Source organism: Microtus oregoni, unplaced genomic scaffold (genome assembly GCF_018167655.1).
Source record: "Microtus oregoni isolate MIOR12 unplaced genomic scaffold, Mior012 000003F_ref0000135, whole genome shotgun sequence".
NCBI classification, from domain to species: Eukaryota; Metazoa; Chordata; class Mammalia; order Rodentia; family Cricetidae; genus Microtus; species Microtus oregoni.
Window position 1 is genome coordinate 33,255,296 of NW_024543062.1, and position 25,577 is coordinate 33,280,872.

Sequence of the window (25,577 nt, forward strand, 5' to 3'; positions counted from 1 at the left end):
TTTCCGAGACTCTACCATGTAGACACTGGACATGGCTCTGTTGCCAGGTATGACTCAGTTTTCTTTATTCCCACTTTTCTCTGTTCTTCAAATGGGTAATTCCCTCTGATGTCACTCCCAACTCACCAGCTCACCTGCCAGCCTGGGTCTGCGGTTGAGCCCCACGGGGAAGCTGTCATTTCAGCTGTTTGATTTTTTCAAAGTGAAGAATTTCCATATGTAGTTTTCAGCCATTTTTATCTGTATATGAATTTTTCTTGGTGCTGGGGATCAAACCCAGCCCCTGATCATGCTCAGCAGGGTGTCTGCCACACAGTCACCCACAGCCTGCTCTGTCTTTTAACTAGCAAAGTGGCACTTTTCTCAGGTCTTTGAACAGATCTCCAATGAATACTTGGAAATCTGCACACTGAGTACACATTCTGAGCAAAGGAGCTCTATTCTGTTGGCCACACCCTCCTCCACTACCCCCAGTAGGAGTCATAACTTCTGGTAGTGTGGTGTGTGTGTGTATGTGTGTTTTCATTTCTGTTGAAACCTGGGTGTCTTAGACAATGACTTTAGGCACGGGCTTTTTCCTAACCATCTGGCGACTTGTCCTGACTAGTGTGAACCCCTGGTGTCTACCTGCTTTTTAAGGCTCGTAGTTTTATTGTTTGACCTGGCTCCTCCCCAGCGAGGGCCACATCTGCAGAGGTTGTTCTGTGCACATTTCTATTTTACTGATAGGTCTGGGTACACAGGAGAGCTGTCTGCATCTGGGGTGTCAGCATTGCACTCCAGTGTCCACAGCTGTTTGTCCTTTCTCTTCCTACACCCACGCCCATGGCTCTTGTTGTCTTTAGCATGGAGTCAGAAATACAAAGGTACTTGACATTTTGAAATTTGTGGTCTAATGGATGAATCTAGAAAACATCATATTGAGTGAGGTAACCCAGACCCAGAAAGATAAATATCATATGTACTCACTCATAAATGGCTTTTAGATATAAAGCAAAGAAAGCCAGCTTACAAATCACAATCCCAGAGAACCTAGACAACAATGAGGACCCAAAGAGAGACATAAATGGATCTAATCTACATGGGAAGTAGAAAAAGACAAGATTTCCCGAGTAAATTGGGGGCATGGGAACTATGGGAGAGGGTAGAAGGGGGGGAGAAAGGAAAGGAGGGGAGTGAAGAAAAATATATAGTTCAATGGAAACCATAAAGAAACACAAAGGTACTTTGGAAGCCCACTGGCTGTTCCTTTTTCTGTGAGGTTCCTGGTTGTAGAGTCCACTTGCTTCTGTTAGAACAGCCGTCTTGGCTGTGACTGTCCCTACCTGCTGCTGCTGCTGCTGCTACTGCTTCCGAGCTCCTGGCTGCTTCTGACCCTGCCTGGGACATAGGCTAGCCATGCCTTGCACTGTATCTGTGATCCCGTTCTGACTGAGAATTTGCTGCTTTCTTGGTGTGACTCACCTGGTGGTCCCACTGCACAGAATGATTGGGGTGCAGGGGGCGGGATGAAAGAGCCCTAGTCAGGATGGCTTCCATCTCCCACTGCCCCGACCTAGTCTTCAGCAGACTTCCTGGAGCCATTGATTCTCATTTTGTTAAATCTTTTTGTTCAATTTGCTAAGTGCTGAATTTGCTCCTTTATTAAATTGTAGCCATTGTCATGATGGTTGTGCAGAACAGAGAAGGGTCTGGAAGCTCCTTGCTCCACCATTTTGGGAACTTCTCTTGCATATCAGTCCTGGGACCTCTGTAAGTCTCCTTCCTTAAGCCAGGTGTGTGACCCCATGGACTGAGGACCAGACAGGAGCAGGTTGCCCAGGGTCACACAGCAGGGAGTTGAGGATCTGGGCTGGGTACCAGCATCAGAGAGGAGAGAGCAGGTTCATGCATCAGTTCCTGGATCCTGTGGCATCCTTTCCTGCGGCATTACCCTTCCCATTACACCAGGCTTCAGTTGCTTCCTTGGTGAAGGTGGAAAAGGCTTGGATACAAATTATACACAGGCCATTGGAAAAGTGCTTGGGATCAGAAGGCAGGCCAAAAACTGTTTTTTTTTGTTTTGTTTGTTTGTTTGTTTTGTTTTGTTTTTTTGTTTTTTTTGTTTTTTTTTTTTGGCAGGGTCTCTATGTCGTCCTGGCTGACTAGAACTCACTATGTTGACCAGAAGGCCTGGAATTCTGTGTAGGTCAAACTGGCCTCGAACTCACAGAGATCCACCTTCCTCTGCCTCCCAAGTGCTGGGACTAAAGTCGTGTGCTATTACTAAGCTATGCTTCTTTGGAGTAAAATGGCCCACATTTCACTCACAGACCAGCATTCCATGCTGTATGAACCTCAGGTGTCTGTGGAAGAGCTGATGTGACAATGACACCATTTGACATAGCAACCTGGATCCCTGCCGCATCTTTCTTATTTTTTTATGTAACAGGCTGTTGGACAATTATTGCACTGTGTTGAACTAAATTAAATAATTGATATCTGGCCTAAACAAAGAGCATTTCCATATGGTTCAATTACATATTAATATTAATGAAGACAACACAACAGCAATTAAATAATTAAGTGCAAAGTCATTTACAAATTCCTTTTCCTATTTTCTCAATGAAGCCTCCCTGGGGTCTTTAAGGTCTAGACAGGGCTTTTATCATTATTTTGCAGTCCAGGGAGGGGATCAGAGACACATCACTCACTTGGTCTCCATCGGCTGGACCAGAGCTCCTCAAAGGTCTCTCTCCGAAGTCAACAAAGCAGGCACATTATTTTCTAGGGCTGGTATTTTTGTTCACATCTGAAGGATTCTAAGAAAATCAAGAGATAGAGATGCACCCTTCATTTCTATAGCGTCTGAGTGCCCTGTTAGGTGGTGTCTGTATTGCATCTCAGAATACAAAATTCCTCGCGTGTTAGAACCTCTCCCAAGGTTGTGTGTGTTTGGTGCCCAACTTATCCTGGTATGATGCCTGTAGATCAAACAGTGTGTGAGGTCCCACAGACAGCTGAGATCCATTCCTCCGTCTTTTCAGAAGGAGACCGAGGCTGGCAGTAAGGTACTGGCCTCAGATCTTTTCATGGATGAACGAAGTAAGACCTGGTCCCAGGTGGATGCAGTTCCAAGTCTTGTCGTTTGAGTCAGGGTGTTTCTAGGTATCCGAGAGTGGTCTTAAGCTCACAATCCTCCTGCCCTAGCCTGCAACGTGCTGGGGTTAACCCAGATCTGCACGCCCTTTCTCCAAACACACACACTCTAGCCTTTGCCTCTAAAAGAGATGCAGAAAAGTGTCTCTGCCTGGGGTTCTGCTTTGCCCATCCATCTTGCTCTCAGCCAGTTTTATCATCTTTTCTTCCTGTGTAGAGAGAAGAGATGTTATATTTGGGTATATTGGCTTTATGTGTCTTGGCTGCCTTCAACTCCCTTGGAACTTTTTTTTTTTTTTGGCTAAAATATAATAAATGAAACCACTCAGACTGGAGGGGGAGTGCTATATAGGAGGCTTTTCCAAGGCTCCAGGAGAGGAGGCCAATTGTGATCTGGGACTAGATTTTTCAACAAGCAATTTTAGGGGGTGTTTCAGGAAGTATCCCATGATACCCCGGGCCTTCAGGCTGGCAGCTATTTCACTCAATTGCTGCCCCCCACTTCTTCCTAAGTTTTGCAGTTGCTCATGGTAGTTTATCCTGATAACAGCCTTTCAGGCAGTCTATGGGGGAGCGCACATAGGGATGGCGGAATGGGAGGTGATGGTGGTCACATATGGTGGGGCAAGCTGAGGGACCACAGTTGAGCAGATTATCTCACAGTTTCTGTGACTATTAGACAAAAGGAAGATTCCACAGGAATTCATGTCTACCTTCTCCAAAATCTCTGGGAAAATTAACTTCTGCAGGGAACTGTCTCCTTTGACCTGTCTGGATCTCTCTGACTCCCCCCCCACACACACTGCTCTCCCTGCTCCTTCTGCTTCCCTTTCCCCATGTTCACTGAGTCCTCACTGTGTGCATGGAGAAGTATCTTAGTGCCATGGAGGAACAAGGAGATGACAAACACAGGCTCCCCCTGTGTGGCTGAGGGTGGGCCAGATGGGCACAGATACAGATATCTGTATCTTGGCAGCAGCTGCCGTATCATTTCACCTGGAGTCTTAGATGTCTTCAGTGGACTGGGAATGGTAGGGGATGAAACACGCAGGCCTCCTGGAGGTTCCAGTGGAGTGTGCAGTGTGCGGCAGGGGCCTGGGGGATGCTTCTCTCTGCACTTGCCCCTCTGAGTTGGGGCTCTGCTTGCTCCTCCTTCCTGCGTCCAGCCATGCAGTGAGCTTGACCTTCAGCGTGGGTCTCATTGTGCCATGCACTCTTTGAATTTCTCTCTTCTCACCCCACCCCTGCAGGCAGTGGAGGAACTCTTGCAGACCCTGGATCTGGAGAAGAAAGCAGTGGCCGTGGGGCACAGCCAAGTGAGTGACTCTCTTGCCAAGGACACTGACACTCACGCTCCTTACAGGAGCTCAGCATCCAATTCTTGTCTCACCCAATGACCCATTATCACTCTGGGTCTCTCTTTCCTAGACTACAGGGGACAAGCGAGTTCTATCCCTGTCCCTCTTCCAAAATCAAGACGACATGGTGCTACACGGGTGGAAATGACACTAGAAATGTCATTCTTAGAGTTTGCTGGCCCAGGAGCCTCGAGAGTCTGGAAGAGTTGATGCTTGGGTCTTTAAATGACATTCTGAGTTCCAGAAGAAACTACTTATAGCTGTAAAGTATCCTTAAAGGAGAAAGCTGAGGCAGGATACTACCTGTTTTTGCAGAAGTTTATTTATCAGAACAAAGAAAGCACTTGAGAGATTTGAACAGGCTGCCCCGTGGCTGGGACCCCCCCCCCCCCCAGTGGATTTGGGTTTTTGAGGAAGTGCTTGTGAATATCTGTGATGCAGGTGGCATATTCATGACAGAGGAGGGCTTATGAATATCTATGATGCAGGTGGCATATTCACGGTGGAGGAGGACTCTTTCTTTCCCAGATCTTCCTTTATGGGCATTTCTTTTCACAGTCCCTACAAATGGGGAAGGATGTCAACACTGCTATGCAAACCACGTGCTAATGATGTCAGGCTTCAGCATAATATCCAACCAAAGCAATTTAATGGGAAAAGGATTTCTTTTGGTTTATAATTCCAGGGCTGTAGCCAACCATGACAGCGGAGGGGTGGTGGCAGGAGTAGGTGGCTATATGGTCACATTGCGTGAGCAGTAGGAAGCTGTGAGAGAACAGGAAGTTCAGCCTGCCCTTGAAACTTAAGGCCCACCCGCCAGGGATGCATTTCCTTCAGCTTTCCCAAAAGTACCACCAGCTGATGGGGACCAGATGTTAGAACATATGAGCCTGTGAGGGGTGTTTCATGTTTACACCACAGCACAGACCCTCTTGTGTATGTGTGGTATGACACGGTGTGGGCGGACACCTGACAGTTCAATGTCAATGACATTTAACAACAGAGGTGTTCTGACCAGGAGATGGCTACCAAGATGCGTCTGGTTTCCTCAGTTACATTGTGTCTTAACTGCATGTCTACTCTGTATCAGAAGGCAGCATGCTTCTACAGACGTGGGCTCCTACCGTCCCATTTGCAAGTGGCTGTGGCACAGCCCTAGTCCTCGGCAGTCTGCTAGTCCTAGGTGGTCCCCTAGCTCTCGGCAGTCCACTAGCCCTCGGCAGCCGCTAGCCCTCAGCACTTCAATGAAGTCAGTGGATGGAGGAAATAGCCTGAGAAGGGAATGGGATGATCTGAGGGGAGAGAAACCAAAGGGGTTGAAGCTCAAACTCTCCCCTGCCTGATGAGAAGTCTATAGAAGTCTCTGCTGCCCAGCATGCCATATGCTGTTGATTGTCAAGAAAGGAAACATGGTATTTTAGGGCTCCCGAATTCTTTGACCCTAGAGCCTTCAGTCTTTTGTTTTTGGGACACACTCATTATCAGCTCTGAAGCTGTCTGGGAAATGAGCACGAGCTTTCAAACCCAAGAATCATGTCAGAGGTGGGCAGTACGCTACAGGCAAACTCAGAACCCAGACTGGGAAGGAGGGGTGTCTAACTGCCCCGTTATTCACAGATTGGTTAGCATAACCAGTTAACCTGAATAGTCAGAACCCAACTGCAGGTGTGTATGAGCCCTGGGGAAGGGCTCTGTTCTCCCTGTAGACACTGTGGTCATGGACTGTCTCTACAGATGTCTTCTCCTTGGTGGGCACAGCCCACTGCTCACTAACCTGTTCTAAATACAATAGCATCTCACTCTGGCCTCGGCCCAAGCTGGGAGTTCACTGTGGGCTTAGCCAGATTGCCACCATGGTTATCTGCGAATATTTCTGGTAGTTAGAATACACCAGCCTGTTCCTGGGCTCTCACGGCAAGCCACAGACTTCCAGAAGGCTCCACGCTTTTGTCTTTTCCTCCCAGATGAGGAGACTGTGCTGTGGATAACTAACTCACTTCTAGTGATCCACGGGGAATGAAGGCTACAGAGTGCCAAGGCCCTCCTCACACACTGAGGTCCCTGCTGCTCACTGGTGGAAGTAGAGAGTGTGTTCACATGGGTCCCATGGTCTTGACTCGGAGTGGGGGTAGGGATAGCTCCTCATCTCCACCCACTACATCCCTCTAATCCATCTGCGGCAATCCTGCCCAGGAGCTTGCAGAAACCCCAAATCCTCAGACTCCACCAGGACCTACTGGAGCAGAAACTGCGGGGTGGGGCCCAGTGGCTGTTGTCACATGCTCTCTAGGCGACTTAGATGCATGCTGGAGTCTGAGAACCACTGGGCTAGATAATTACCCAGTTATTTCATGAATAGAGAAATTGGTCCCCACAGTCTCAGCAGCCACAGTAGAGTAAGGGAGAGAACAGAAGCTACTGTGTGTGGTTTACAGTGGCAGGGGTTGGCAATCTAGAAGCCGAAACCTATAACAACACATAATTGTCACTGCATAGTGCTTGGTACTCACCAGGAGTGATGGAGGCCAAGGTGACCTTTGAGAGGCCAGGCTCAGCACCAGCTTGGGTTCCTTGGGACAGGTAAAACATCTTGCCATTGTAGAATCTGGTACTGAAAGCGGAAGTCCACAGAAAACCCAGTTGGATAGAGAGAAGCTGCTACCCTGTCCCTTCCAAGACCACAACTGCAGCCTGGAACCTGTTCTATGCCTCCTGCCCGGGTCATTTAGCAGGGCCAAGCTACTGTTCCTTACAGAATGCATCTATCAGCAGGGTAAAGCTGTTTATCAGGGAAAGTCATATTTTATTGCTTACGAAACTAAAACCCTCAGAGTTGGAGCGATGGCTTACTGGTTAAGAGCATGCACTTCTCTTGCAGAAGGCCTGAGTTTGGTTCCCAGCATCTACATGGTAGCTCACAACTGCCTGTAACTCCAGTTCCAGGGGATCCAATGCCCTGTTCTGGGCTCTACTGGCACCTGTGTGTGTGTGGCATACATATACCCATGCAGGTGAACATAGATACATATTAAAAATAAGGAATCCTTAGGGCACTGGAAGATCCGTTTTGTGTTTGTTTTTTGTTAAAGAACTAAAACTCCTCTGATCTGGGGAATGACCCAAGGAGAGGACACAGACCTTTAGAAAAGCCTGGCTTTTGCAGTTTTGGGTCAAGAACAGCAGTGGGCCCTGGCGCGTTCCTTAGAAGTGGGGTATAGGATGCTCCTCTCTGCTCAGATCCGACAAGCAGCTGAAGCCATGAGAAGGGAAATCATTTAGGTTTTTCCTTGTGATTTTTCCCAGCCCCTGACACCTTATTAAGGTTTGTGCTTTGGGCCCTGACAGTTCTGACCAAGTGCGATTCCACATGCAGTCGACTGCTCGGTAATATCATGTTCTCAAAAAGGGAAGGAGAGAAAAGAAAGACAGAGATCGAGAGCCGCTTCCACAGAGCCGAGGACTATGGACTTACTCCCACCATGGGCACAGTCCTTTCCAATTATCTTTTAAATGAAAGCCTCATACTTAATCAATATTGGACTGGGGAGCACCTGCCGTCTACTGTAATATATGAAGTATTCTGTCATCATTTTTGATCATCGATTTTATTTAAATGGCAGCTCTGGGACTCACCAGCTTGTGAAATTAATACAGTGATTATTAAGCAATCTGAGAGCCAGGAATGGCTGATGTCTCTATTTCAGTGAGGCTGGTCCTCCTGGTGGCTCACAGCAAGCACTCTCTGATCTATGAAACAGCTGGACCCTCACAGAGCTCATTCTCACCTTCCTGTGGACCAAGGAGCCCCGACACTAGAATGGGTGGAGAGCTCTGGGATCTTTGTTCCAGTTAGTCTCAAATTCCCTTTGGAATTCAAACTCCTGACGTGTGAGCCAGATCCTGAGTTCGAGTCTCAGCTTTCTGAGTCAACAGCTACCAAATTAATTGAGTTACTGGTTTCCACAATGGAACAATTTGGAGTTTAAAGACTGGACACAGACAAACAAAGGACTTTGAGAACTAGATGCCCAGGCCTGGGGAGACAGCTCAGTCATTAGTGTTACCCCCGAGGTCCATCTCAGAACCTGTGTAAAAGGCTGAGTGCGGTGGTGCACTCTGCACTCTGGTAAAGCCCAACATTCAGGAGGCCATTGTTTCTCCCTCCATAAAATGGGAAAATCACCAGCAGTGGTGGTGCATGCCTTTAATCCCTGCACTTGGGAGGCAGAGGTAAGGGGATCTCTGTGAATTCAAGGCCAGCCTGGTCTACAGAGTGAGTTCCAGGACAGCCAGGGCTACACAGAGAAACCCTATCTGAAAAAGCAAAGCAATACCAAAATGAAAATCAAAATAGCAACCCTCTATGATCCTGCCTGCTAACTTCTAGTCTATTCTAAGCACTCAATAAACATTATCCACTAGTTGACAATGCCACAAACTCAGAGCCATGCAATGACATAAGAGAAGATAACACCCTTGGGTCCTTCTGACAAATGCATAGGTCTGGGTCAAGTCCTCCATGAAGACATCCTTCCTTGGCATGCAGGGAGGTGGACCAAGGGTATACTGAGGGTATACAGAGTTGTAGGGTGTGTAGTCAAGGACACTCCCTGCCTGGAGAGCCTCGGGTCTCATAGATCCCTTTAACTCAAACCCAGAATCTGTTCCCTTTTGACTTCTACTGACAGACATCCCAGGGCTTCGGAGTCACTGCATCTCGTCCCCTGCAGTCTGTTCATGGACCATTCCATGGGATGCTACATGGTGATTGATGCTTTGAAGCCTGGCAGGTGTGGTCTCTGGGAGGAGCCTAGCAGCTCAGGGGAGGGGTGTACGAACCAGGAGGGTGATGTCCCTTCCCACAGCCTCTTCCCCTCCACCTCTTTCATGATGAATCTGGGTGTTGTTAGGTATCATATCTCAGGTAATTTTGTCAATGATTAAAAATGAACATTTTGGGGCCAGCCCAAGTGCATGGGCTCAAAAGAGCCTGGGACAAGGCCACAGAAACTGAGTTTACTACCATCCTGGGGTGAATTTCTCCCAGAGGACATTAGACACATCTGCACTGGTAGTGACTGTCAAACCAAGGCACCTTCCTTCCAGAATCAGGTGGAATGCAGGCAGTGGTTCAGCAGGGCCTTTTCTTTCTTTTTTCCTTTTCTTTGTATTTCTGTCATTGTTTGTTTGTTTGTTTTTGTTTTGAGACAGTGTCTCATGTAGCCTAGGTTGGCTTTGAACTCACCACTAGCCAAAGATGACTTTGAACTTCTGATCTTCTTGCTTCCTCTACCCAAGTGCTAGAATTCCCACACATAGTTCCACGCCACGTAGAAGGATTCCAGGACATCCTGCTTGCTAGGCAGGTGCTCTGCCAACCCAGCCAGATCTCCAGCCCCAGATTCTGCCTTTTAAAAGTCCTAGGGCAGCATCCATCCTGCTCCATGCATCCTGGAGCACACTGGGTAGCCAGGGGCTGGAGGCAGGAGGAGGAGCCACAGGAAGAAGGACCACTTCCATCCTTTAGACTTCCATTAAGCTCCAGCTGCAGCCTGAGAAGAGAGATGGGCTCTGAGTAGCACCCCAGACACCCAGCTAGCTAGGCAGATGCCTTATCTGTGCCTTCTCTTCTGCCCTCAGGTTTTCCTCAAGGCAGGTGTGGTTTCCAGGCTGGAGAGGCAACGAGAGAAGCTGGTGGCCCGGAATATCCTTCTCTTCCAAGCGGCTTGCAGGGGCTTTCTGTCTCGCCAGGAGTATAAGAAGCTGAAGGTACTGTGTTGTGTCGACCAGCAGATCTGATGTTGTGGATCTGGGGTGAACATGCATGACTGTGCATCCCCCATGACACCCAGACCAAGTACTTGTGCAAGAGCTCACCGTGTCGTGGGCCACCCTCTGCTGGCCCGTGCTGTAGATGAGCTGGAATAGACAAGAGGTTGTGGCCCTGTTCCCTCCATGGCTTTGCCCTCTGTCTTCTGTCCTCCTTGTCCTCTTTCCCAGGTGGGTGGACCCCATACACCCTTATTGTCCTTCTGCAGATCCGGAGGCTGGCCGCACAGTGCATCCAGAAGAACCTTGCTGTGTTCCTGGAGGTCAAGGACTGGCCATGGTGGGGGCTTCTGGCCTCTCTCCGGCCCCTGCTGAGTCCTACTCTTAGCATGGAGCAGCTTCGCGCCAAGGAGGTGGGTTCGTGCCTCTGGACAGTGACACTCACCTTCATGCTTATACCCAGCCCCCAGGGCTACTGTGGGCAGTAACCATAACCAGCAACCCAGCAGTCCTCCATGCCTTTGATTGGAGGCTGCTATCCTCTGAGGCTGTGTTCTGGAATACAGTTCTTCTCTGGAAGGCTGATCAAATGTACCAGTCACCCTTGGGTCACGTGGTTCATTCTAAGCTCAGTCATGGACTCTTTGCATCTCTTAGAGAAACCTTTGTCATCCGTCAATCTCCAATACACACACGCACACACAGATTCACATACACCCCACACACACCCCATCCCCCACTACCACACACCTCCTGTGGTCAGCTGTTTTGGACAGATACTGGTATGTGCTTTCTGATGTTTTTTTTTTTATTTTTTTTTGATGTTTATTGTTTTACAAAAATGACCAAGTTATGCACAAGGCTCTTTCATTTCTTACAGACAGTAAACATGAGGTAGGCTATGTGTCCTTCATCTAAAACTATGAGCAAAGCCCAAGCAAATGTCCCCAAACCGGAAAGAGCCTAAAATCTGGCACTTTGATCCCAGGCACTTTGGGTGAGGCCTCCCCTGTGAAGCACATGCTGTGCTCTTGCCAATCTATTCTAAATCTCCCCAGGGATATTTCAGGGAGCGCTTCCTCGTTCTTCTTTAGAGCAGCAGAGCATCCCCTTGGGCTCACAGCCTATGGTCATTCTGCCACTGGCCTCTCCTTCCAATGACCAGCTTCACCAGCTTGGAGAGCTGTCCCTGGGGTGGGGTGACACTGTGAGGATGGATGCCCTCTGCACAGTCACACACACGCATTCCCCATCTGGAGTTGGGCACTCAGCGCCTAGACTAGGCTGTGTGTCTAGACTCCTAGGAGCAGAGGTGTTGGTATTTGGAAATGACAAAAGAGAAGGACAGGTTTGGGTGACAACACAGGCATGCTGACTGATAGCTATGCCACCACCAGCCACTCTTTTTTTTTATAGTTTGATTTTTAATTGAAAAATGATTGTTTTATGAATTTATGGGGTGGGATGTAGATCTTGACACATATGTGTGGAGTGATGGCCCCGACTAACAAGGTGTGAGCCCTTCAAACACTCAGCAAACGCTGACTGCAGGGGCATCCATGTAGCCCTTCCTCGAAGAGCTCGCTGAGTTGCTGCCTGTCCCTGAAGCCTTGTCCCCTGAGACTTCTCCTAACAGGAGTGGACCCAAAGGCCTGCCCTAGGCAGCTTACACACGGGTGTTTGTCTTGTAGGAGGAACTGACACTGCTGAGGCAGAAGCTGCAGAAGTCAGAGAAGTCGAGAAGTGAGCTCAGACAGAGCACGGACCTGCTGGAGAGCAAGGTAAGCCATCCATGCCCACCCACACTCAGCATCTGCTGAGGGGAGAAGGGCCCTGCGCTACATCCCATGATGCTTGGGCAGCTGTGGGACCCATTTTACAGTTATGGTGGAGGGAAATGAGGCCCTGGCACACTGGGGATGTGTGTGGCATCTTCCTGACCCTACAGTACCAGCTAATGCTGTTTGGTCCCAAAGAGGAAGGTTCCTTACATAAACCATGAAGGAGAAAGCAGCACTGGGGTGATGGGCACCTCACCATGTCAAAATAAGGGGAGGCTGTTGATTAGAGTGTGAAGTGAAGACACAATAAATACCGATAAATACACGGAGTCAAAGTTGTCACACATGTATGGGTAAAGTCCAGAACACGCAGACAACGTGTTCCAGTCTGCTGGAAGACTAACCTTCCAAAAGTGGAAATTAAAAACTGATCAAAATATGGACAGATGGTTCCTTTTTGCTTTTCCTCAAATTATTGATAATTGATTTAAAATCTGTACACACGAATGAGAAATCCAGCCTCACTCTGAGGTCTGAGGTCACCTTTCCTGGGCATGGGACCTGCTGTCCACTGCTAACATTGCTGCTGCCCAGAGATTTCCTCTGCTGAATTTTCCTTTTCTGAGACAGGGTCTCATGCAGCCTCAGTTGGTATAGCCAAGGATGATGGTAAACTTTTTGTTTAAAATTTATTTATTTTTTTAGTTACCTCTGTGTTTGTGTGGGTTTGTGCATATGAATGTAGGGCCCAAGGAGGACAGAAGAGGGTGCTTGCTTCCCTGGAGCAGGAGTTACAGGCAGTTGTGAGTGTTCCAATGTGGGGCTGGGAACCAAACTCAGATCCTCTGGAAGAGCAGCCAGTCCTTTTAATCACCGAGCCATCTGAAAATGCATTCTCTCTCCACCCTGCACATGTATATGATCTATTTTGTTCATAGTCCCCTCTCACCCCTCCCCCTCCTCTGAACCTCCCAACAAGTCCTCTCTTACTTTCTGGTTCTTTTTTGTGATCCACTACATTTAATCATCATCATTTGTACGTGTGTGAGTGTGTGTATGTGTGCATCTGTGCATGTGTGTATGTATGAGTGTATGTGCCTGTGTGTGCATGTACTTGGTGAATGCATTTGTGTGAATGTGTGTGCATATATGTGTGTGCCATATGTATGTACATGTACATACACGTGTCTCTCTGTGTGTGCATGTATGCGTGTGCCATATGTATGTACATGTACATACATGTGTCTCTCTGTGTGTGCATGTACATATGTGTGTATATGTATATGTATGTGTGTACGTGCCTGTGTGTGCATGTACCCATGTGTATGTGTTTGTGTGCATGTGCTTGTGTGTGTGCCTGTGTGTGCCTTTACATGTGTGTATGTGCATGTATGTGTTCCTGTGTGTGCATGTATGTGTGTAGGTGTTTTATGCGCACATGCGCATGTACATGTGTATGTGTTTGTGTATATGCATGTGTGTACTGTGTGTTTGTGTGTGTGCCTATGTGTGTATGCCTGTGTGTATGGGTATGTATATGACTGTGTGTGCATGCATATGACTATGTGTGTACACGTACGTGTGTGTATACATGTGCCTGTATGTGTGTGTGTGTTGGGTTCACTTACAGGAACACAGGCAATTTACCAGTGGTTATGCTACTGAAGAAAATGAGTCTTCCTCCCGGCAATAGTGCCTCATCTGGGGTATGCATGAGCCCCTATCCCCAAACCCCTCTCTTCTAGAACATTGACTGGCTTGATCTTGTGCAGGCTAGCACAGTTGCTGTGAGCTCAGGAGTTCCACCAAAAGACAGTGTTTCACAGCATGCACACACATGCGTGCACGCATGCGCACACACACACACACACACACACGCTCCTGGCTCTTACATTCTTTCTTCTCCATCTTCCGTGATGTCCTGGCATCAGGGGTATTCTTATTTCAGAGATTTGCATGCTCAAGAGTGCAAATAGACCCATGAGAAGAGTCTCAATCTAAATAGCAATCAGGAAATGCAAATCAATGCCTTGCTAAGAGCCTCTTCAGGGCTCAGACAGGCGAAATGGAAAAGGGCTAGAGTGGAGGGTTGGCAAGGACGCGTGTGGCTGCCCCACATCTCTGGCATGCAAATTGATGTTACTGTGGGCGAACTAGTTGGTGTCGCATAGATAAGTGGCCAGGGCCCTGCAGCCCACAATGCCACTGTAGGCTTCTGGACAAGAGGTGCCTCCTTTCTTCCATCATATGGGTTCTGGGGTTTGCATCCTTACCTGTTGAACCATCTTGCTGGCCCTGTAGAAGCATTTTTGTAGTGCCTTGCTTGACTGAAAAACAAAGGATCAATTCCATAGCGTAGCTGACCATGAAGTCATAGTAGTCACGATCTAGGCTGCCTCACAAGATGAAGGCCACTCTTCCTTCCTCTCCTGTCCCTTCTCTCTGGCCCCCTCCATCCGTGGGCTTCCACCAGGATTTACAGTGTCAGCCATGTTCCTGGGGAGCAGACCTCAGATCTAATCAGGAAGTTACTGGTCACCCCCATAACTTTCATGCCACTATGGCTCCTGTGGGCACATCTTGCCTGGCAGGGCAATACTGTAGCACAGCTCTGGTTGGTGACTTTTCTCCCCCCAGTGGCCTGTAACAGGCGGCGGGCATCACTTTTAAATCAGCACCAGCTCATGCCCACTGCCAGTGTCACTCTCTCACCTCTTGCCATGAGGTTTGGAGACTGCTGTGTCCGGCACCATGCAGCACTGTATTTGAAGAAAGGTGCTGCTATTCCTGCTGGAAAACAACTATCACTGGTTTGCATGTGTTTCTACCTGAGGAGACAGTGGGGTGCCTTTAGCGCTGCAGCTTTTCCAACCTCATCTGAGGAAGGCTTGACCCGGGAGGGATCCCCACCTTCACTGCCTCTTTAACCAGGTCAGAGATGACCCTAATTGCAGATGAGTGGGTCTTAGTGTAGAATCTGGGACAGCAGACACAACCAGACCTCAGAATTAGCAATTCTAAACCCAGGCTTGGGGTGACCCTGAAACACCTACACAGACCCCAAGCTTAGCAATGCTGAACCCAGGCTTGGGGTGACCCTGAAACACCTGCACAGACCTCAAGCTTAGCAATGTTGAACCCAGGCTTAGGGTGACCCCAGAACTCCTGCTGTTTTAGCAAGTTCTCAGACATTGTAGGAGTTGCTTGTTAGGATACACAAAGGGCCAAAGGATCAGAGAGTGTGCACAGTTCTGTGTGGCTCTATTGTACTAACAGTTGGGGAGCAGAGAGCCTGATTGGGACCATGCATCACAAACACACCTCTGCTGCTGACCCTTGCCCCTGCGCTCCACCCATTTGTCTCAGCAGGTGGGCAGCAGCTTGCATCATGCCCTGGCTTATTAGACAGCTACTGCAGAGCGATCTAACTGCCTGTCTGCAGTGAAGCCCCGCGGATGGGAGCCAGGGAGAGGTTGCCCCGTCAGAGGGCTCTCATGTTCACAGGGACACTGCGGTGAGGGGCAGAGCTCCAGGAGACACATCAGGGGTGGGGCCTTTTCCTCCTAACTTCTGGGTTTTTCCTACAATCTAATTCATGGCCAAATATGGAGGATAAAATGAGATTTCTGGGTGTATTAACCCAACAGCTTTTGGGGTTTGGTAAAGAATTGTGGCAAGAATCTACCAGGAAGCTTCAGGGCCTGGAGGTGGTAGTCCGAAGGTGACATCTGTGACTGTCCAGCAGGGAGGGTGATAGCTTGCTGATGACCATCCCAGGTCACAGCCTGGGTCTTCTGACTCAGTCCAGGTTCCTTTGAGGACTGTGAGTGCCTCATCTTTGGAGACGCAGCGGCTGGGCGGCTCACAGACTTGGCATGCTGTTTGGGCTTTAACTACTGACGATGCTTTCCTTCCCATGGAGCTGACCACAGAAGCTCTACGACTCAGTGAGACCTCAGAGGGCATGGCTACAATGTTCCTCTTGACTGCCTGCCCCAGTTTATTCCCATAGAGTACTCTTCTGTGCCCACCAAACAAGACTCAGGGACCAGCAGTGTGCTGAGTGTAGAGAAGTGGCTGAGTTAGTCCTGGATTATAGGGCACTGTGGGCATCACCGGATCTCAGGTTTGTCTCACCGTCATTGGGAAAATGGTACCAGGAGTCATGCTCTTTCATAAATCGAGCCCTCCACCTCTGCCACCAACACGTGCATCCTTTGCCACTTCATCACAGGCAGACAAGTCCTGGGTACCTTCACCCTTCATTACCTACCCAAAACTCCTAATGCCAGAGCAATGGCAAATGGAGACTCACCTTTAATGAGGAACTTGTCCAGGGGTTTCTGGGATGAGACCAGAACCAGCACTGTCTAGTTTTACCTTCAACATAAATGGTTAGGAAGGTATTAATGTCCCTACGCCATAGATGAAGCCCAGAGAGGTGCAGTGGTTTATCTAACATCACACAGCTGATGAGCGGCAGAGGTGGGATTTGAACTCAGATATGGGCTTGCTCTAAAATGGCTATGCATATTGGGAATGGGGTCAAAGGTCATTGCCATTAGAGGGCTGTAGTAGGAGGCCACTTGTTTCCTGGCCACCCAGACTCCCAAAATAACCACACAGAAACTGCCTTTATTACATCACTGCTTGGCCTATTAACTCTAACTTCTTATTGGTTAGCTTTATATCTTAATTTAACCTATTTCCATTATTTTATATTTTACCATGAGGCTCATGGCCTACCAGCAAGGTTCTGGCATGTCTGTCTCCAATAGTGTCTCCTTGACTTCTCCCTGACTCCACCTCATTTTTCCAGCATTCAGTTTAGTTTTCTCTGCCTAACTCTACTCTACCCTATCGCAGACCAATGGCATTCATAGCATATAAAGGGGAATCCCACATCAGAGGGCCTTGAAGGATATGCAAGAGTTGACCAGGTGTTGGAAATGGGATATATCCCAGGTAGGGTTGAGACACATGGTCGGGTTGTCCTGGCAGGCACAGCTCTAATGTTAAGTGTCGCATGGGTACAGCTATGATAGTCATGGAGGAGGGTGGTCCCCATCCTATAGGGAAGAACAAAACCCAACTATGGCCTCAGGTTGGGGCAGTGGGTGACAGAGGGAGGGCCTGCTTCCTCTCTGGTGAAGTGTTGGGTGAAGCCCACCAAGGCTGGTCAGTCCCCTCCATGTGCCCTGCTCTCAGGACTCCTCTCCCTATGTCCTAACAACATGGTCCTACTTTCTCTGACAGGGCAGGCCTGTGTAAACCTCAATTTTCTATTGGATTCTTTCGTGTGTTTGTAAGAGACCCAAGAGATGGCTTGCTGGTGTGGCTGGCATTGTCCTCAGATGTTAGCACTTGGGCTCCACAGCCCAGGCCAACTGGACATGTCAGGGAAAGCGGGGAAAGGTTTATTCAATGTGACCACTTGGAGAAGAAGAATAGAGGTCCAGTGACCCCTCAAGTTCACAAGAGGCTCTAATAGCTAAGCACCCTGATTACGCTGTGGACCCACCCACCTTTTATCTCCATCCCCCCAGCTTCTTCTTTCCAACCCCTCCCCAGCCTCTTCTCTCCAACCCCTCCCCAGCCTCTTCTCTCCAACCCTTCCTCAGCCTCCTCTCTCTATCCCCCTCCCCAGTCTCTTCTCTCCACCCCTCCCCATTCTCTTCTCTCCTTTCCCCTCCCAATCCTCTTCTCTCCACCCCCTCCCCAACCTCTTCTCTACACCCCTTCCTTAGCCTCCTCTCTCTCTATCCCCCTCCCCAGTCTCTTCTCTCCACCCCCCTCCCAGCCTCTTCTCTCCATCAAGGTCCCCAGGCTCTTACTAAGTTTGAGAAACTGAAAGTTGGAGCTGAAGGCCAGGGGCAAGCTAAGATATATGGGTCCCCAATAGTTACTGATCTCTAATTACCCTGTGAATTCTCGATATAGTGCCTGACACCAAGTAGGTGTGTACATGATGCCTCTAGGATCTATGAATAGTGACAGCCACAAGCCTAGCTGTGTTGAGCTTTAGCTATCTATCCAGGGATGCACACTGTATGGGATGCTTTTTCCTCAGTCCTAAGGATTGATCTAAGACTTCACATGCTCTGTGAACACCACTGAGTTGCAACCCCAGCCTCCCTTGCAGACAATGTCTTGCTGTTTCACTCAGGCTGGTCTTGAACACTTGGTTCTTCTGCCTCAGTCTCTGGGTCTCCAGGGTTACCAGCCTGTGCCACCAGGCCAAACTAATTCCTTTCTCTTAGACTTTATAAAAGCGGGTAGACATTCCTGTTCCCTTCTGTCCAGCTTGTCCTCCTGGGCCATTGTCCCTAAGTAGAAAGGACATTTTTGCTGATCCCAGCACTTGGTGGATCTGGGGAGGGCTGTCAAAGCAATTTCCTGACATCTGTAAAAACTCCACTATGTTTGCAAGCCAGATCATCCTTAAATTGGTTTTCATAATTCTGAGTGTGGAGTTTCCACCTCCCCTCCAAAGACAGGGTTTCTGCCCATGCTTCGAGGGAAGGAGAGGGGAGGAAAGAAGAGGGGAGGGAGGAGAAGGAAGAGGAGGAAGGGGGAGGGAAGGAGGAAGGGGCAGGTTTGTGTGGACTTGACCGTGTAAAAACATCCAGTAGTCTCCGGTAGTTGAAAGAACTGACTGTCCTTCAGGCTCCAGACTGCGGGTTACATGAGACTCAAAATTAATTCATTAAATTAATTTTGTGCTCCCCATGCTCAGGCCGATTAGCACAAATTAAATTTCATGCTAATTGTCTAAGCGAGCCATCATTGTACCCCTGCTTGGGATCAAGGCCGACTCCCAGGGTGGGAGGTGGTTAGGAGTGTGGCCCTGCATGTTCCTGGATTGTACTGATCACCTTCTCAGCCCATGGAGTGTTCGCAAGGCCACAAGCAAATCTAACTTGCTCAAAGCAAAGAGAGGCCAGGGTTAGGAGGAGGGGGACACTGGGTCCCCTGTGATTCCTGAGCTCAGCTTCCTGGCTGTGCCTTGGGAACTCTGGTGGGGAATTCGCACTTTAACAAACTCTGAAGAGTGCAGGGCGTCTCTGGTGCACTAATAAAGCCGGAAGGCTGAGGAAGAGCAGACAGGCTCCTCTCAGAGGCCATCCACCCAAAGCCCTTGAAAACCCCAATTCTGTGGCCATTGTGCTAGTTGCAGCAGACAGATGTGAGTTCAAGTCTCAGCTCTGCTGCTTGCTTGCTCTGTGATCTGAGAGTTCTTCACCGTCTCTCACTCCCTGGCTCTCTCTGTTTGCCCTGAAGATTTGGGTCACAGTAGGGCAAGGATGGGCTCAAGTGGGAAAGAGGGTTCATAGACACATGGTGGCCTCAATTTGTGTAGTGCAACTGTTTCCCCAGCAACTCAGCTCTCACCTTGGAGATCATTTCTTCTGGATCCAAATATGAATGGTCACATCTGGGCACAGATTCAGAATACCCATAATTCCACCATTCAATGTGGTGGCCATTCCCTGAGGTGTTACAGTAATGGAGCAAAGATACCGTGAGTCAACCCCACTTGAGTATATTGGTGGAAACATCAGCATAGTTTATAGGAAACGAGGAACTTCTACCACAGGTCACAGATGCTGGCACATTCTCAGCGTGTGACTAGGAAGTTGGGGTGTGCTAATACACAACCAAAGGTTTCACCTGGCGTCACAGGCTGTTAGGTCAGACAAAGGACAAGGCTATCAAACAGGCTACAGATAGCTCAAGACAATTGTGTTAGACTCTGGACTTGCGCCTCTCCAGCCTCCCAAGTGACTGAAGTTGGAAGCAGCCAGTCAAGCTTGCAGAGTTGTGTGGGAGGCAGGGCTCTTCCCAGGAATGTTCATTCACGACAGTGTTCTGCTTTCTGGTTGCAGAAAAGCATTAAAACTAAATCTACAGCACAGATGAGCAGCTCAGGGCAACGGGGCCTCATGACAGCCTCCGTGGATGAGTGGGCACCTTGTGCTGCGCTCATGTGACCAAAAAATTGAGAGAAAGGGAGAGTGCCCCTTTATGACCATCTCCAGGGCTCCCGTTGCTGGCCCGTGCACATGCAGGCAGCCCTAACTGGGCTTGGTGCGTTAGAAAAGACAAAGTTGGGAGGGGGTGAATTGAGAGATACTAGGCAAGTTGAGGAGATGAGATGGATGGGTGCAGCCATGTTTCATTACATATATGAGGCAGTGTGTCCATACGACCCAGAGTCCAAGTGCCAAGGGACAGAAGACCCACCTCTCTCAGCAACTTGCCACTCTCATGGTCAAGGCCCTGGCTGCGAGACTGACCGAGGAAGCCAGCACATTCTTAGACTTGACCCTGTTCCTGCTTCCTTTTCACCTTCTCTGACTCTTGACTTTATTTATATCATACTTGGAGTTGAAAACACACACTGAAGACCTAGGTTCCATCCCCAGCATGGCATATACTTGGGCCATGCCTGTAATCTCAGAAGGATCGGGAGTTTAAGGTCATCCTTAGCTATCTAGAGTTAAAGGATGGCCTGGGCAACAGGAGACCATGTTGTGTACCTGCACGTGTGTGCGTGTGCGCGCACACACACAGACACACACAGACACACACACACAGTCCCATGCTCTCTGGTTCTGGTGTCTAACAGCCAAGAAGAAAGTGCGGCAAACCCAGAGGCTAGCTTTCCACTTTATTTTTCCTCCTATAGTGGTGGTGCCTCTGTCTGTCAGCTCAGCAGGAAGCAAAGCACCTTTATCAACTCCTTCAGAAGCACCCAGCTCATGTGTCCTGTTAATCCCCTGTCCCCCTTCTTAATGGGTCTATGTAATCACTACCAACAGATTACATGTCAGGTGTACCTACGGAAGACAGGCAGGGAAGGCAGAGAGTGGGTGCCACAGCCCACGGAGATCCACAGAGTGCCCCACACAGAGCATCCAACTGTGGTGTGCCTTCCTCAGGGACAGGGATGCTCAGTCCCAGAGGCCAGCTCAGGTTCCCTGACAGATGAGAACCTCTGCTAAGTACCTGTCCTTAGTTGAGAGCCTACTATGTACTATGCACTGTACTAAACTCTCCAGGGCTTTATCTCATTTATTCCCCATACTGGTTCTATTAATCCCCCCCCCCCCCGTTTAGTGTGTGCTGGGTGACAGTTCTCCCACACCAGAAACAGGTACATCCTGAAGTATGAGCTTTTAGCCTCTTGTTTACCCAGCAGGTGGCCTCTCTTCTCCCTAGTAATGGCTTATCCTCTGATGGTCCTCTGCTGTGTGCGTTGTGTGGAGGGAAGGAGGGTCAGTGGCCTCCTGGTTTCTCTTCCTCAGATCACAGACTTGATCTCAGAGCTTGCTGATGAACGCTTCAAAGGTGATATGGCCTGCCAGGCACTGGAGAGTGAACAAGCACAGCGGCTTCAGGCACTCCGAGAGGTTCAGGAGCTCAAGGTGAGGGGTCATGGGGATCTAGTGGATGGCCAGAAGTGGTTTGTCCTGGTTACTAGGCTTCTTCAGAACCTGCCAGCCCAAGTGAGATACACCCGCTAACTGACTTCTCTGTCCTGGCTCCTGGCTGGGTCTTTCTAATGCAAGGCCTGAGAGGTACTATGGATAGTAACCTTAGCAATGGAGGCTATGTGTAACAGATCCATGGCATTGGAGGACCCTTAAGTGGGAAAAATGCAGGGGATACTATTCTTGTCAAACGAGTATGTAACAGGTGACCAAACCCTGGCTTTGGATGGTCACATGTGAACTAGATGGTCTTGTCCTATTGAGTCCACTTTCATTGCTACAGTGAAATACCTCAAAGTGGGTTTCTTGATAAAGCAAGCTAGCTCATGGTTCTGAAGGGTGAAGGTCTTGGGCTGGCCCATTGGGTCAACATCTGGCAAAAACCTAAGAGTAGTTGACATCATAGCAGGAAGAAAAGATCACTGAACCAAACAGCTCAAGATGGGGAGTCTCTGGGCTCCCTCCATTTATAATAGCCCCCTGTAAGAACTAAAGTGAGGGCCTCACCAGAACCACAGTAATTCCTTCCAGGGCCCCGAAGACATGAAGACCTCTGCTTGGTCTGACCTTCCACACTGCCATGTGGAGGACTAGTCTCCCAATGTATGAACCTAGGGTCGGGAGTATAGATCCTTTCATTTCCAAACCTGAGCCATCACCAAGCCTTTCTTCCAGGCTAAGTACCAGCAAGTGCAGGAAGCATTGGGGGAAGTACAGAAACAGCTGGAGGAGGCACAGCAGAAGAGCCAGCCGGTCAACTTTGAAGAGAAACACGCAGGAGGAGGTGAGCAGCTGGGGACCCTTGGTGTTGGACACTGGCAGATGGAATACCTTCCCTTTCGGTTCATTTGTTCATGAGTAAGCACTGAGCACTTATGTCCCTGCTACACCACATCTTCCAGGACCATTAGGCACAGCTCTGCCCCTGGGCAGTTTATAGTCTGATGTTAATAGCCACTGTGGTGTCTGACAGCACTCAGAACAACACTGGTCATTGAGAGAGGTGTTACATGGGTGAAGAGCTATGTTTAGAGGCCTGGAAGAGCTGGAAAGGTGGCTCATATGGTAAAATGCTTGCCATGCCAACTTCAGGAATGACCGCTAATACTCAATAAAAGCTAGGTACAATGGTATAAACTTGTAAACCCAGCACTGAGTAGGCAGAGACTAGAGACTCTCTAGGGCTAGCTGGCTACCAACCTTGTCTAATTCTTAAGTTCCAAAGATAGTGAGAGTCCCTATTTCACCAAAACAAGGTAGATGGTGTTTGAGCCGTGACTCAAGGTTGACCTCTGTCCTCCATGCTCACATATACACACATGCACACACACTCCCACACAGATGCACACGCTCACTCAAGAAGAGTTGGTGTCTATGTGTTAGACAGTCTTCTATTCCTGTGTCTTAAAAACAAGTTTTGATGAAAATGACCCTGGGTGGAGCCCAGGAAGCTGCACCTCCATATTTGGATTGTGTCATCCGAAGCCTTCCCTGAGCCTCAGGTGCGCTATCTTCAAGTGCAGATGATCACAGATGATGACTGGGCAGTGCTGAGTCATACGGAGTAGAGTGCTGTGTAGACACCCGCTATCTTACCACTGTGAGGAATGGGGTCCCTACAGGTTCTGACACGAACCCAGTTTACACACGAGGAAGTTGGGGCTGACTCTCAGGGTTTCTGTGCAGTGAGAGGCAGGTGGCATCAGGCCTTTCTGCTGTGCCCTGGTCATGCCAGTGCCCAGGGATTCAACTTTCATGGGAGCAAGGGACCTGTTGATACAGAGTCAACTATGTGGGGGTAGCACAGCCTCCTAAAAGGCATCCCAGAATAGGCTCCATCCATCTAAGGCTTGTCTGGGTGAGACGTCCAGGTGTGTTTCTTCTGCAGTGATCAGGAGGCTGATGATGTGGGAGATAGACTTAGCCCACGGGCACATCAGTCATTACAGGAGCAGGTTCTAAACTCTGGAAATGCAGTCTGGGAAGTCAGGCCACAGATGATCTGTTTTTCATTATGAAAGCCACACATACTCTTTACACGAAACCTCTAAAATACAGGGAAGTTGAAATAAGCAATAAAACACCCACTGCTGTGCTTTCTCGCCTGCCTCTGCACATCATAAAAAGACATGGCTTTCTTTATGTTTGCCTAAATGCTTACAGCAGGTCTTTTATAATTCACAGCTAGCACCAGGCTGGACACTGGGCGCCACAGAAGAATTCTAGTTGGGTTTTGATCCCAGAAAGCTAGCCATAAGTGTGGAGATAGATTACAGAGAGCCAAGAAATAGGCAAATGGATAATGCAGGGCATTGCTGTACAAACCAATTAACTCATTCACTCAGCTATCAACTTGCTCATTGGTCCATTCATCTACCCTCCTACCCATCAATCCATTATCTATGCACCCCCTTAGCCACCCACCCTAACATCTACCATTGTACCTACTCATTCACCAGCGTCCATTACTCTTCCATCTCACCATCCACCCATCCACCCATCTCTCTCATCTGTCTGTCTGTCTGTCTGTCTGTCTGTATCTATCTATCTATCTATCTATCTATCTATCTATCTATCTATCTATCTAACACTCCTTGTACTTACCATATGCTCAACATTGTAGTAGGTCCTAGCATAGTAATTCTGGATATGAGTCTTCTTCTGGATTCTCATAAGTGTTTTCTTTCCTAAGAGAAATCTAGTTAGTAGTACTTTCTGCACATGTTTCTCACTCTCGTTAAATTATACAAGAAGCTGAGTAGAAACAACTTGTTATTAATGCAATTATCTCCTGTACTGGTAAAAAGCAGTGCATTGAATGAGAGCCCAAGGATGGATAGATGGATTGATAGGTGGGTGTGCGGAAGGATGGATGGATGGGTAAAGGGATGATTCAGTGGATGGATGAGTGATAGATGGCTAGATGAGCTAAGGGACGAATGGATGGTGGATGGATGGACAGATGGATGGGTAATGGTGGATGGAGATAGAAAGCTGATGGCAAAGAATTGGGCTGACTACTTTTTAAGTATGTTTTCCCAGCTCCATTAACTTAAGGAACATTATTCTCTTGTTTGATTATCAAATGATAAGATACCATAATCCGTAATTCAGCCAAACAGTTTTAATTAAACAAATGCTTGATTTTTTTTAACCAAAGCAAGGGGTTTAGTATATATAACATCTCCCAGGGCACCCTGCAGCCAAGTTTATTAAGTGATTACCCATTCATTTATCTAATAACTCAACCAGAAGTCAACGATAACAGTCTGCCTCCTACCCTGTGGCCAGGGGCATGGCTCTCTTTGCCCCATGATTCTGCTAGGTGCTTTGACAGCTAGAACATGTACCTTCCCTCTGTCTGAGAAGTTTCTAGATGATGTTGGGAACACACTATGATGAGAGAGCTCCCTGGATTACAGACTATGGGAGGAACAACTGGGAACCATGCAGAGTGCAAGGGACCCGACCTTACAGCAGTGAGGTCAACCCTCTGGAAGGCTGGATGTGCTCAGGGCAGGCTGTCCGGAGGAAGCTCCAGCCTTTTCTCTAACTTGGACTTCAGCTCTTACCTTGAAGCCAAGGCTCAGAGGCCATGGGCCCTGTGAAGTGGTGAGCGCAGGGCTAAGGAGTGAGGGGAAGCCCACATCTGCCGCCTCACTCACCCTTCGACCCTGCCACACAGCGGAGGAGTGGCAGATGCGCTTAGACTGTGCTCAGATGGAGAATGATTTCCTGCGCAAGCGCCTTCAGCAGTGTGAAGAGAGGCTGGACTCCGAGATGAAGGCCCGGGCAGAGGTGGAGCAGAAGGTAAGAGAGAGAAGGTAGAGTCAGGACTCCTGAGGCCCCAGGACCTGGTGTCTTCTCCCCTCCATTGTGAGAGGCCACTGTGTTGTCTGGTCCTGGGGAAAGAGGGAGTGGGACCTCTACTGTTGGAATAAATGCTGTCCCTGTGGGATGCAGAGAGTGTGTTCGGAGGGAAGGGGGCCCAACTCCCTTGGATCTGTATCCATGTCAGAGGTCTGGCTCCAGTGGAA

General features: G+C 48.8%; 1 protein-coding gene across 2 annotated transcripts in view; it reads left to right on the top strand.

The window, feature by feature from the left end:
* Positions 1 to 25,577, top strand: part of Myo18b (myosin XVIIIB) — a 213,481-nt gene that overhangs the window by 71,091 nt on the left and 116,813 nt on the right. For both annotated transcript variants that reach the window (XM_041649253.1, XM_041649254.1), the window contains exons 22-28: positions 4,389 to 4,454; positions 10,137 to 10,265; positions 10,535 to 10,678; positions 11,957 to 12,046; positions 21,355 to 21,474; positions 22,216 to 22,324; positions 25,226 to 25,350. In XM_041649253.1, the coding sequence (XP_041505187.1) occupies positions 4,389 to 4,454; positions 10,137 to 10,265; positions 10,535 to 10,678; positions 11,957 to 12,046; positions 21,355 to 21,474; positions 22,216 to 22,324; positions 25,226 to 25,350 (783 nt within the window). The remainder of the gene's footprint in view (positions 1 to 4,388; positions 4,455 to 10,136; positions 10,266 to 10,534; positions 10,679 to 11,956; positions 12,047 to 21,354; positions 21,475 to 22,215; positions 22,325 to 25,225; positions 25,351 to 25,577) is intronic.